Source organism: Ornithorhynchus anatinus, chromosome 12, assembly GCF_004115215.2.
Source record: "Ornithorhynchus anatinus isolate Pmale09 chromosome 12, mOrnAna1.pri.v4, whole genome shotgun sequence".
Classification (NCBI taxonomy): domain Eukaryota; kingdom Metazoa; phylum Chordata; class Mammalia; order Monotremata; family Ornithorhynchidae; genus Ornithorhynchus; species Ornithorhynchus anatinus.
The window spans coordinates 54,940,789-54,953,014 of record NC_041739.1 but is presented as its reverse complement, the minus strand read 5'-3'; the positions used below and the strand labels follow the sequence as shown (position 1 = coordinate 54,953,014).

Here is a 12,226-nt window from a genome sequence, read left to right as displayed (position 1 = left end):
GGAATACTACCATGCCCCGAGGGTTCAGATACCTCTCAGTGAACATGAGCCCTCAACAGCTTGAAGTTCTAATTGGATCTCTGAAGTAGTGATGATAGAACATAAAGGAGTAATGAAGGGAAGACCTAGCTGAGTTTACTATGTAGAGGTAGAAGAGGTCAATAAGAGCTGTAGTTACCATCATTTTTTTTTTTTAGCAACTGTCGTGTTCTAGGCTCTGTTGTAGGCGTTTTGGGAACCCACAATAGGGGTAAAAAATTCTTCCCATGATTTCTAGGAGCTCTCAGTCTAATGGAAGAGGAGAGAATGGCCTGAGAAGAAAATTACCTTTTCAGTAGACTCACACAAGCCTGCAGAGTAGAAATTCTGACATTTAATGACTTAATAAAGTTAATAAATCCAATTCTCGTTAATAGTTACAAAACAGTACTCTTACTGCATATGTCCATGCTCCTATTCTTAACATGGAGTACTAGTATTCTTTTATAGTAAAATCACTAATACCCTGAAGATTTTGATCTGGCAAAGAAAACAACCTTCATTCCCTAAATCAATCAGTGGTATTTATTGAATTCATAATGTGTACAGAGCAGTGTACTAAGCACTTGGTAGACACTGTTCCTGTCCACAAGCAACTTAGAGTCTATAGGGGGAGACGGACATTAAAATGCATTGCAGATGGGGGAAGTAGTAAAGCATAAGGGTATATAAGTGCTGTGGAGGTGGGGGTGAGTGTCAAAGTGATTAAGGGCTCCGCGGCCAAGTGAATAATCAATGCAGAGGGGAGGGTAGATTGATTCACTCATTCAGTCGTATTTATTGAGCGCTTACTGTGTGCAGAGCACTAAACTAAGCGCTTGGAAGAGTACAATACAACAATAAAGATCTTCACCCATAGGGAGCTTTCCCCCAGATAACCATTTTTTTTACACAGGTAAGCTCATCTTTTAAACTTAGTATTGTACCTTTTGGTTCATTACATGAATTTTGCCAATAGTTCATTAATATAAAGACTTAAGCCAAATGAATGATAAAAGGGCTGTTATCAGTCCGTTTACTTTTTGAATAAGTGAAAGTATTAATTTGATTAATTTGTGTTCTATGTCATATCAAAGTTAAGACATTTTCAATTAATTCACCAAATAATTTCTATTCTCCTGGATTAGTTGATTATGTAGAGTTCAGTGATTGCTCCTGCATATTTTACATTTAGGGAAAGCATTTAAATTCATGATTAAAACAATATATCCAGTTGTTTTTGATTTTTCTGGAAAGGTGGATTCAGTTTGCTCACCAAATGCTTTGTTCTGCACCCTTCTAGAACCAATTCGAAGATACAAAACTTATCACAGTGATGTCTATAGCACTTCCAGTGAAAGTCCATCTATTATTTCCTCTGAACCGGATTTCAGACAAGGTGAGAAGTGTTTGAATATGAAGTCCAAAGATCTTAGAGAAAATAAGCAATTTCCTTATTTTGAGAATGGTGTGATTGTGTGAAAGCAGTATTTCTGATTCCCTTCTGGGTACATGATAAGCACATTTATAATTAAAATGAAAGAAAAATAGGGATCAGAAAGCCACTCACTCCTCTGGATCGCTCCCAGACTGCTGTATACAGCAAGTACCTTCCTGTAAACCCACTTTTAACTAAAACTGGTCCTGTGAGTCATCCAATGTATGGACTCCAACACCTGCATTTGAGTGCATCTGTGATTTAAAAAGAAAAGATTTTTATTTTTACCCTTTACTTAGTATTACACTTTTGACACTAAGCCTAATGTTCACTGAGTAGCTCCTAATTTGTCTGCCTCTTCCCCTCTAGACTGTAAGATCAATGTGGGCAGGGAATATGTCTGCTTATTGTTACAGTGTACTCTCCCAAGCACTTAATACAGTGCTGTGCACAGAGTAAGCATTCAATAAATACAATTGAATGAATTTGGAGAAACTGGAAATAAAAGGTCAAATACGGTGAAGGCACAGAGATTTCTGTGTTGATGCAGGCTTGAAAATGGGAAGCAGGGATTCCCTCCTTGAAACTGCTCAGATTTGCCAGAGGTAGAATCTTTCTTCAAACAGAATTCTTGTTCAGTTTGAACATCGCAGTAAGTCTCCTGCAAAAGAATCACCTGTTATAATATTAGTGGCTGGGGAGTGAAAGTCCTTGGTACGAGATACTTGTTTGGGGCCCAGAGTTGGCCCAGAGTTTTCTAAGCTAAGTGTCTAAGAAATTTAGTTCAAGAATGAAGGACAGAATGAAAGGAAAGAGACAAAAGCTTTCAAGTTAATCTTTCTATAATAATGATTTCAAAGCTTACTATCGAGGATGACCAGATTTTGGTTTGGAAAAATGGCAGTTGGCCTCTGACTTTAAAGATGTGGGATTTGTGTGATGACAGCCAAAACTACTATTCATTCCCTCCCCGTAGACCCTTCCAGAAAAATAAAACAAGGAACTGTCCAATATAGATGCTGAAAAGAGGCCATGGCCTAGTGGAAGGAGCATGGGCCTGGGAGCCAGAAGGACTTGGGTGCTAATCTCGGCTCCTCCATTTGTCTGCTGTGTGACTTTGGGCAAATCACTTCACCTCTCTGGGCAGCTGGGTTTCCTCAACTGTAAAATGGTGATTAAATACCTCTTCCTCTGCAAAGACTGTGAACCCCATGTGGGACAGGGACTGTGTCCATCCTGATTAATTTGCGTTTACCCCAGCACTTAGAACAATGCTTGTCACATAGTAATGGCTTAATAAATGCCATAGTAATAATAATAGTAATAATAATTTTGGTATTTGTTAAGCGCTTACTATGTGCAGAGCACTGTTCTAAGCACTGGGGTAAATAAAGGGTAATCAGATTGCCCCACGTGAGGCTCACAGTCTTCATCCCTATTTTACAGATGAGGGAACTGAGGCCCAGAGAAGTTGTGACTTGCCCACAGCCACACAGCTGACAAGTGGCAGAGCTGGGATTCGAACCCATGACCTCTGACTCCCAAGCCCGGGCTCTTTCCACTGAGCCACGCTGCTTCTCTAAATATAGAGAATGTCTAGCAACTCTTTCCTTGCCTAATTCTTCAGGGGACCATAGTAATTTTCATTCTAAGAGCTTTCAGTTTTGAAAACTGAACTTTATTTTCCTTGGCTTTTTTTTCCAATGGTATTTAAGCACTTACTATGTGCTTAAATACCTGTAGTAGATATAAAATAATCGGGTTGGACACAGTCCCTGTCCCACTTAGGACTCAGAGTCTTAATCCCCTCTTTACAGATGAGGTAATTGAGGCACAGAGCAATTAAGTGATTTACCCAAAGTACACAGAAGAAAAGTGGCAGAACTGGGATTAGAACCCAGGTCCACCGTATCCAGGCCTGTACTCTTTCCACCGGATCATTCTGTTTTTGTTTCTCTGGGCTTTTAAGGTATAGTAGCTTTTAGTGGGTGAATTAATTTCTTTAAAAGAATTGTGTCTTCTAAAACTTTGGCATTTAATGTTGTTTTTACATTTGTAATCCCCCATTGAAAGTGTTGATTTATTTCCTTTCCAATGAACTAGTGAGGAGGAGTGAAGCTTCAAAGAGATTTGACTGCAATAGTGGTTTGCCAGAAGTAGATGAAACTTCTTCGAGTCAACAAAGACCAAGGTGCATATTGTCAATGTGTGTGTGTCTCTCTCCCCTTCTCTATTCCTCTCTCCCCCTCCATCTCTCGCTACCTCCCTCTCCCTTTCTCCTTCTCTCTCTCTCCCCCACTCCCTCTTTCCCTCTACTCTCTTCCACCTTCTTCTCCCTCTTTCCCTTTCTCATATATATAAGTTCTGTTTTAAGATTTTATATATATATTATATAATATATATTTTATATATTATATATATTATAAATATATAATCTTTAAATAGAAATTTTAAGATTATATACGTATATATAAAATCTTAAAACAGAAATTAAATGGTTATGCTTTTGAATTACCTGTTTTTTTAATCAGAATTGTTTCTGATAATGTGGGGTTCATGTCTGACTTTGGGAGGAGTCACAAAATAATAGTGACTAATTGTAGATAAGAACCTAACATAATGGGCTTGATCCAATCAGAGGAAACTAGCATAAACTCTTTTTGGAAACTAGCATAAACTTTTTGAACTAGCATAAACTCTTTTGGGAAAGCTGCTAACATAGAACCTAGAAGTGTGTCATGAGCTTAGTGGTAAACTGATCTAGAAAAAATGACTAGTATATGCCATTAATATCAGGACCCTCAAGGCTTAAATAAATATATTCTCTTCCCCCCAAATCAATCGATCAATCAATGGAATTTATTCAACACTTTTTTGTGCAGAGCACTGTAATAAACACCTGAGAGAGAACAGTACTATAAGAAGCAGTGGATAGAGCATGGGGCCTGGGAGTCAGAAGGACCTGGATCCTAATTCTGGCTCCACCATTTGTCTGCTGGGTGACGTTTGGTGAGTTAGTTCACCTCTCTGTGCCTCAGTTACCTCAGCTATAAAACAGGATTAAAATTGTGAGTACCATGTAGGACATGGACTGTGTCCAACCTGATTTAACTTATATCTCTAGACTGGAAACTCATTTTGGGCAGGAAATGTGTCTGCTAATTCTGTATTTGTACTCTCCCAAAAGCTTAGTAGAGTGCTCTGCACTTAGTAAGTACTCCATATATACAATTGATTGATTTACACCAACACTTAGTACAGTGCCTGGCAGACAGTAAGTGCTTAAAATATGCCGTTAAAAAAAATACAACAGAGTTGGCACTTTCTCAAAATGACCAATTTGTTCCCTTTTCACCTGTGAGATCAGAACACAACAGTGAGTTTATCAATTGTGCTACCTATCTTTTAGCTGGTTGATTCTTCTTCTTTCTGGTGCTGATTTTTGTGTGGAGGCAGTTAATAATTTACTTCAACTAGTAGAGGAAGCCTTTCTTAATATGGAGAGAGATTACCAGAGGAAACCAAGTAGGCCAATTAAGCAATCATCATGAGCATAAATTTAAGACATTCAGTGTGCTGGAAGAGAGTTACTTTTATTTCAGGAATGGCTTCAGAATTTATCCCTAAAGTATTTAGAAGGCATCCGGAAATGAACCAGAGTTTGCCCAGTAGGAAATTTATGCTGGCAAATATCATGCCCCACCTGTAAGTTATTAATAAACTTCAGACAATTCTAGGCATGCCATCAGAGAAAATATTTTATCCAGTGCTTGGAACGATTAAAATGCATTACACTGAAGCTATTCTGAAATGGCCCACGAAAAGGATTAAATCCTCTCCCTCTCCGCCTTTTAAGCTGTCGATTGACCATGAAAACTCTTTCACCACTTCTCTTGTTCCTGAAGCTCAAGCATGTAGAATGGCCACTGTTCACAATGCTTAAAGCAAAAAAAACAACAACCAAAAAGCAACCTTTTGACAAGACGTAGGAGGACATTTGACATTTGAAAATTGTTCGGGCAAGGCACATAAATGTGTCCTGTACAGAACAGTCTTGTCCTACCAGCAGTGAAGTCAAGGGTGGTGAATAATAGTCTCCTATTATCTCCTATATCTATAGTTCTACTCTCCTCAAATCTTTACCTAAATGTTGGTTATGTTTACTTACTGAAGGCCCAAATCTGCTTCCAGAGGCTTCCTACTTGCTCTGCATTCCATTCACCCTCTTAAATTTTCCTCCCTTATTAGAATGACTAACCAGCATTCTTCCGTAGTCGGTGGATTCTCTGCTCTGCTAATCCATCACACTCTCAGTTTTCTATTCTGTGGTCATTTCTCCATGAGTGGAGCAAATAAGAGGTTGATATGATACCTAATGAATGAATCAATCACCCGACAACTGAGTGATTAATGACTTTCCCATAAAAAAAAGTTCCTATTTTTTCCCTCCCCGTCTCAGCAGGCAGTATGAAACATCCCATGAAGGCAACCTGATTAGTCAAGAAATCATGCTGAAACGCCAGGAAGAGGAAATGATGCAACTTCAGGCGAGAATGGCCCTGAGACAGTCTCGGCTAAGTCTCTATCCAGGAGACACGATCAAAGCGTCCATGCTTGACATTTCCCGGGACCCCCTGAGAGAGATGGCCCTGGAGACGGCCATGACCCAACGAAAACTGAGGGTAAGTTATTGGTTTTTGGAGTGGGTGGGGGAGATTGAATGCTTCCTACATCCTCCTTCATCCTGGAACTCTGTCCCCATTCATATCTGACAGACCACAACTCTCCCCTTCTTCACAGTCCTACTAAAATCATATCTCCTCCAAAAGGCCTTTCCTGATTGTCTCAATTCTCCTATTTGTATACCCTATGTACTTAGGTCTGTACCCTATAAACACGTAAATTTTAACTCACCTTCACAGCTCTTATATACATATCCCTCTGTAATTTATTTCAACATCTGTCTCCCCCTCTAGTCTTTAAACTCTATAGGCAGGGTTAGTGTCTACCTAATTTTTATGGTATTTGTTAAGCACTTACTATGTGTCAAACACTGTTCTAAGTGCTGGGGTAGGTGCAGATTAATTACATCAGATACAGTCCCAGTCCTGTATGGGGGTCTCAGTCTAAGTAGGAGGGAGAACAGGTATTTAATTTATTCAATTGTATTTATTGAGTGCTTACTGTGTGCAGAGCACTGTACTAAGCGCTTGGGAGAGTACAATATAATAATAGACAAATTCCCTGCCCACAATGAACTTACATTCTAGAGGGGAACTGGACATTAATATAAATAAATAAATTACAGATATATACTTAAGTGCTATGGGGAAGGGAAGAACAAAAGGGAGCAAGTCAGGGCCCTGCAGAAGGGAGTGGGAGAAGAAGAAAGGAGGGCTTAGTCAGGGAAGGCCTCTTGGGGATGTCCCTTCAATATGTTTTTGAAGGAGGGAAGAGTCATTGTCTGTCGGATTTGAAGAGGAAGGGCATTCCAGGCCAGAGCAGGACGTGGGCGAGGGATTAACGGTGAGACACATAAGATCGAGATATTAAATCCCCATTTTAAAGTCAAGGGAACTGAGACATAGAGAAGTTAAGTGACTTGCCCAAGGTCACACAGCAAGCAATTAGCAGAGCCAGGATTAGAACTTAGAGCCTGTGACTCCCGGGCCTGCATTCTTTCCTAGGCCTTGCTTCTCCACATAGTGCATCCATTAAGCACTCCATAAATACCACTGATTAATTGACTAAAGCTGACAACACAGGTAATGAACAAATGAGATTAAAAAAAAAAGAAGCCCCTAGAATCTAAATGACTTTCTGGGCTCTAAGAAGCCAGCATTAGGCATTACTGTTATGAAGATAATACAGAACAGAATAAACCAAAGAAATGGTAACTAGGATCCCATATCCCTGAACCCTGTCTGGCTCTTACTAGTTTTGGGAAATCCCCAGTCCCTCCTCGACCCTTTTCCTTCCCCTTTCCCCCCTTCCCAAGGGCTCAGCTCTGAATTAAGACTGGCCTGCAGTGGTTCCGAAGGCTCTAGGCACCTAAGAGCTCCCTGTGTTCAGGCCACCACCGGACAGGCAGACCAGTTGAGCGGAAAGTCTCTCTCAAGGCCTAAGTGGACCTGTTGATCTTCCCAAGTAGAGTGGATTCCTCTTAGGACTCTGAAATCATTATTAATAATAATAAAAATGGTGATACTTATTAAGTGTGTACTATATGCCAAGCCCAGTTCGAAGCACTGAGGTAGATACAAGTTAAAAATAATAATAATAATAATAAAAGTAATGTTGATATTTGTTGAATGCTTACTGTGTGCAGAGCACTGTTCTAAGCGCTAGAGTAGATACAGAGTAATCAGGTTGTCCCATGTAAGGCTCACAGTTAATCCCCATTTTACAGATGAAGTAACTGAGGCACAGAGAAGTTAAGTGACCTGCCCATAGTCACACAGCTGACAAGTGGCAGATCCGGGATTCAAACCCATGATCTCTGACTCCCAAGCCCAGGCTCTTTTCCACTGAGCCACGCTGCTTCTCTCTTAATCAGTTAATCAGGTTAGACACAGTCCTTGACCTACATGGGGCTCACAGTCTTATCCCCATTTTCCAGATGGGATAGCAGGCCCAGAGAAGTGAACTGACTTGTCCAGGGTCACACAGCAGACGTGTGCCGGAGCCAGGATTAGAATCAGGTCCTTCTGACTCTCAGGTCTGGGTTTTGTCCACTAAGCATGCCACTCAGCTTGATTGGGGAACTGGGGTAAGATGGCCGGGAGTCCCAGGAAGTCCAAGGGGCAGAGAGAGCCAGTAGCCCAGTGTGTTTTATTCACTAGATCCATAGTGGAAAGCTGCTTGCTCTCAGCCCCAACTGTGATCTCAACCTCATTTGGCCATTCTCTAATCTCTCTCCCAGCTACAGTCCTGACCCCCTCCCACATCAGCTTTAAGCCATTTCCCTCAATCATTCTTTGACTTCATTTCCACCTTCAATATGGTCTGTTTAACTGCCCCTTAATAATAATAATTGTGGTATTTGCTTAAATATTATTATTATAATTATTACAAATATTTCTGCTCCCACCAGAAATTGCATAAAATAAGCTAGACAAATGGATACTAGAGAACTTTTATTCTTCTAAATAATAGAAGACATTTTCCACTATATATATATGCATATATATATCTCAAGACTATGGTGTTCCTGAGTCGAGAATGACTTGAGAATTTTACTTCAGGATGAATTTCTACGTTTTGGTTAGGATGATTCATCTTGGCTTAATTCACCTGAGATATCAGAATGAATTTAGAGGAGTTGTTATTGGTGTGAAATTCAGGAGTTGTGATTGTCAGGGTTCATTTTCTTTTTTATTTAAATTGTTCATATGTTTATGAAATTATTTGGGGATTTAAGGAAAAGAAATAGGATTTCCTTGTAAAAACCTTTCTGTTGAAATCATTGGTACACTGGTAAGGAAACGTTCCTTTTTTATGTTATTTCCAGAGTCACGAAATATTTTCGTAATGTTGAGAATACCACATGCTGGCAATTAAAAATGTAACCCTAGGCACATGAGAAAATAAACTTTTGTGATGCAAAGTATGCATATAATGGTTTTAGCTTTTTTTTTCCCCTGCCTGGGATTGTTGCATAACTTCCATTGTTCATTATTAATTTGTGTTTACAGAATTTCTTTGGACCGGAGTTTGTGAAAATGACGGTTGAACCATTTATCTCTTTGGATCTTCCTAGGTCTATCCTTGTAAGTAACAAAACCCAATTTACATTGCCTTTGGAAAATAAATTCAACAATGAAGAGCTGGACTCTTCTGCATGTTTTATTTTCCTATTTGCTACTTAATAATTTTTTTTTCTACAAATTGCAGACCAAAAAGGGGAAAAATGAGGATCCGCGAAGGAAAGTCAGTGTAATGCTCCTGAGCGGTCAGAGGCTAGAATTGACCTGTGACACCAAAACGATATGTAAAGATGTCTTCGACATGGTCGTGGCCCACATTGGTTTGGTGGAGCATCACTTATTTGCCTTAGCCAGCTTAAAAGGTACGAGGAAGTTTTGAAATGATAGGTAAAATAAATCAGAACCAAACAATCAGATTTCCCTTGTTTTAATTATGTTTGGGGATTCTTTTAGAATGAAGCAAGCGCTATGCTAAACTGCATATGCAAGAGCAAATGCTGTTTTCATTCATAAAATGGGTACAACATAATTGGTCACACAGGAACCCATGCTGGCCCCAAGTTCTAGAGAAGATGAAACGTGGCCGTTTTTAATCCTCACGACTTGAACATCCACCTCCCTCTGACCTCCCAGTTATTTAAATTAAGTTACCATCGTCATCATCAGTGGTGTTGGTTAAGCACTCCTGAATGCAAAGCATTAATAATCATAGTAATAATAATAATAATGGCATTTAAGTGCTTAGTATGTCCCACATGGGGCTCACAGTCCTAGTCCCCATTTTACAGATGAGTTAACTGAGGCACTGAGAAGTGAAGTGACATCCCCAAGGTCACACAGCAGACAAGTGGCTGAACTGGGATTAGAACTCTGGTCCTTCTGATTCCCAGGCCCCTGCTCCAGCTATTAAGCTGCACTGCTCTGTTTAAAGCATTGTATTAAGAACTTTGGAGAGCACAACAGAAACAAGACAAGTGACCACTGCCCTCCCAGAGTTTACAGTGTAATCAGGTGGATGGACAGATGAGAATTATTCACAATGAGGGAGCAAGCACATAAAAGGAAGTAATTAAATTGTAACAGGATGAAATAGCTGTGAATACAAATGGGTAATATCAGTCAGTCAATTTATTGAGCACTTACTCTGTGCAGGGCACTGTACTAAGTGATTGGGAGAAGTTAGTATAACAGAGTAGGTAAATTGGTTCCCTACACACAATCAGCTTGCAATCTAGAGAGGGATGCAGCCATTCATACAACCATTCATACAAATAAGTAAATTATGGATATGCACATTAAGGGCTGAAAAAGCACCCAGCTTTTAACAGTGTGCATACATTTATTTATTTATTTATAAAACATTATGTGTGTGTGTGTGTAAATATACAAATAAGCAGGAAGTAATTGAAAAGTAACAGTCCCCTGCACTGCCAAGGGACTGCTATATTAGTAAAAAAATACATGATAAATACAATCTAGCAATTTTAATCTTATGAGAGAATCTCAAAATTTCCCCACTTCAAACATTCTGACAAAAAGTCCTGCAAGCATTGCTAAAGTGCTGTTCCTACCCACCATCCCTGTCTCTTGCGCTTACCTCCTGATTCTGGCCAAGTTCACCAAGTTCATTGACCAGTGGTCTTTCAATAAATTTTCAGTGAATCCACCAGTTGCATCCTAAGGTTACTCGCATCCTGGTCTAGATTTCATTCGACAACATCCCTGGTGTCGTATCGCTTTTTCAGTCCGGCAGCTGCAGATTATTTTTGCCATGGTGCACTGCTTCCAAGAAAGAAGCAGCTTGCTTCAGATAAGGCAAAAGAGAAAACAGCTCCAGATGTTACAAGTATTAAACGTAACAACACGAAAAGGGGGCAGCATTTTTGAGTGCACAGTGTGGATGGGACTGGGATCCTGTTTTGACCTTTCAGTCACCCACACACTCACCATCAGTATGATATTGTTCAAATACAAAAGACATAGGGAGGGAGAGGGAAAGAGAGAGAGATATGCTGTATTGTGTGAGACTCTGTTTTTGGTAACTCTTCAAAAATCAAGCAAAAACTACCAAGCCAAGCTGTGTTCTCACCTTGCTACTTGATCGAGATACTTTCCTTTTTTTGTTTTAGAAAATGAATATTTTTTTGTGGATCCTGATCTAAAATTAACCAAAGTGGCTCCAGAGGGGTGGAAAGAAGAACCAAAGAAAAAGAGCAAAATGGCCGTCAATTTTACCTTGTTTTTCCGAATTAAATTTTTCCTGGATGATGTTAGTTTGATACAGTGAGTACATGAAGGCCTTATTTTTTTTTACTACATTTCCACCCTTAACCCACTGTGTCTAATGTTTCTGATTATGGTGTTAGAATATATCATTTAGGATCTGATTTGAATACTACCTCCACTCATGTTGAAAATATTAGCATTAACAGTAGCAGTCTTGGAAACCTGTTTATTGAAAATAATTGCATTCCTCGGGTCAGAGGTATAAAGGACTAAAAGAAGAATTAAAATGTCTTTTCTCAGACATACCCTCACCTGCCACCAGTACTATCTCCAGCTCCGGAAAGAGATCTTAGAGGAGAGGATGCACTGTGATGACGAGACTTCCTTACTGCTGGCATCTCTGGCCCTCCAGGCTGAGTATGGAGATTACCAGCCAGAGGTAGAATTTCTCTTTACCTCCCCTAGCCCTTGCATAATTAAGGGCTAAATGAGCTGTCAGTTGTGCAGGGAAACAGCTGGGTGAATTTTCAGTTACCCGGTAGTGCCGAAAATGGAAATGAACACTGGAGGTTTGCAGCACTGTTGTCGGAAAGTGATACATGAAGGGCAGCTTAAATAGTCTTTCTCTTGCAGGTCCATGGAATGTCTTACTTTAGACTGGAACATTACTTACCAGCCCGAGTGATGGAGAAATTGGACCTCTCCTACGTGAAAGAAGAGCTGCCCAAACTGCACAGTACCTATGTGGGTGCTTCTGAAAAAGAAACAGAATTAGAATTTTTAAAGGTAAGGCCCCAGACCTTTGTACCTCTTAAAAAAGTTGTTTTGGGGCAGTCTC

The 12,226-nt window shown here is 39.9% G+C and overlaps 1 protein-coding gene across 8 annotated transcripts in view; it reads left to right on the top strand.

Annotated features, from left to right (window-relative positions):
• PTPN13 (protein tyrosine phosphatase non-receptor type 13) overlaps positions 1-12,226 on the top strand; it is a 148,705-nt gene that overhangs the window by 80,374 nt on the left and 56,105 nt on the right. For 6 of the 8 annotated variants that reach the window (XM_029076674.2, XM_029076675.2, XM_029076671.2 and 3 more), the window contains exons 8-15: positions 1,322-1,417; positions 3,560-3,647; positions 5,916-6,138; positions 9,151-9,225; positions 9,350-9,524; positions 11,292-11,445; positions 11,689-11,827; positions 12,022-12,174. In XM_029076674.2, coding sequence (XP_028932507.1) covers positions 1,322-1,417; positions 3,560-3,647; positions 5,916-6,138; positions 9,151-9,225; positions 9,350-9,524; positions 11,292-11,445; positions 11,689-11,827; positions 12,022-12,174 — 1,103 coding nt within the window. The remainder of the gene's footprint in view (positions 1-1,321; positions 1,418-3,559; positions 3,648-5,915; positions 6,139-9,150; positions 9,226-9,349; positions 9,525-11,291; positions 11,446-11,688; positions 11,828-12,021; positions 12,175-12,226) is intronic. The other 2 variants (XM_029076672.2, XM_029076678.2) reach the window with 1 other exon arrangement.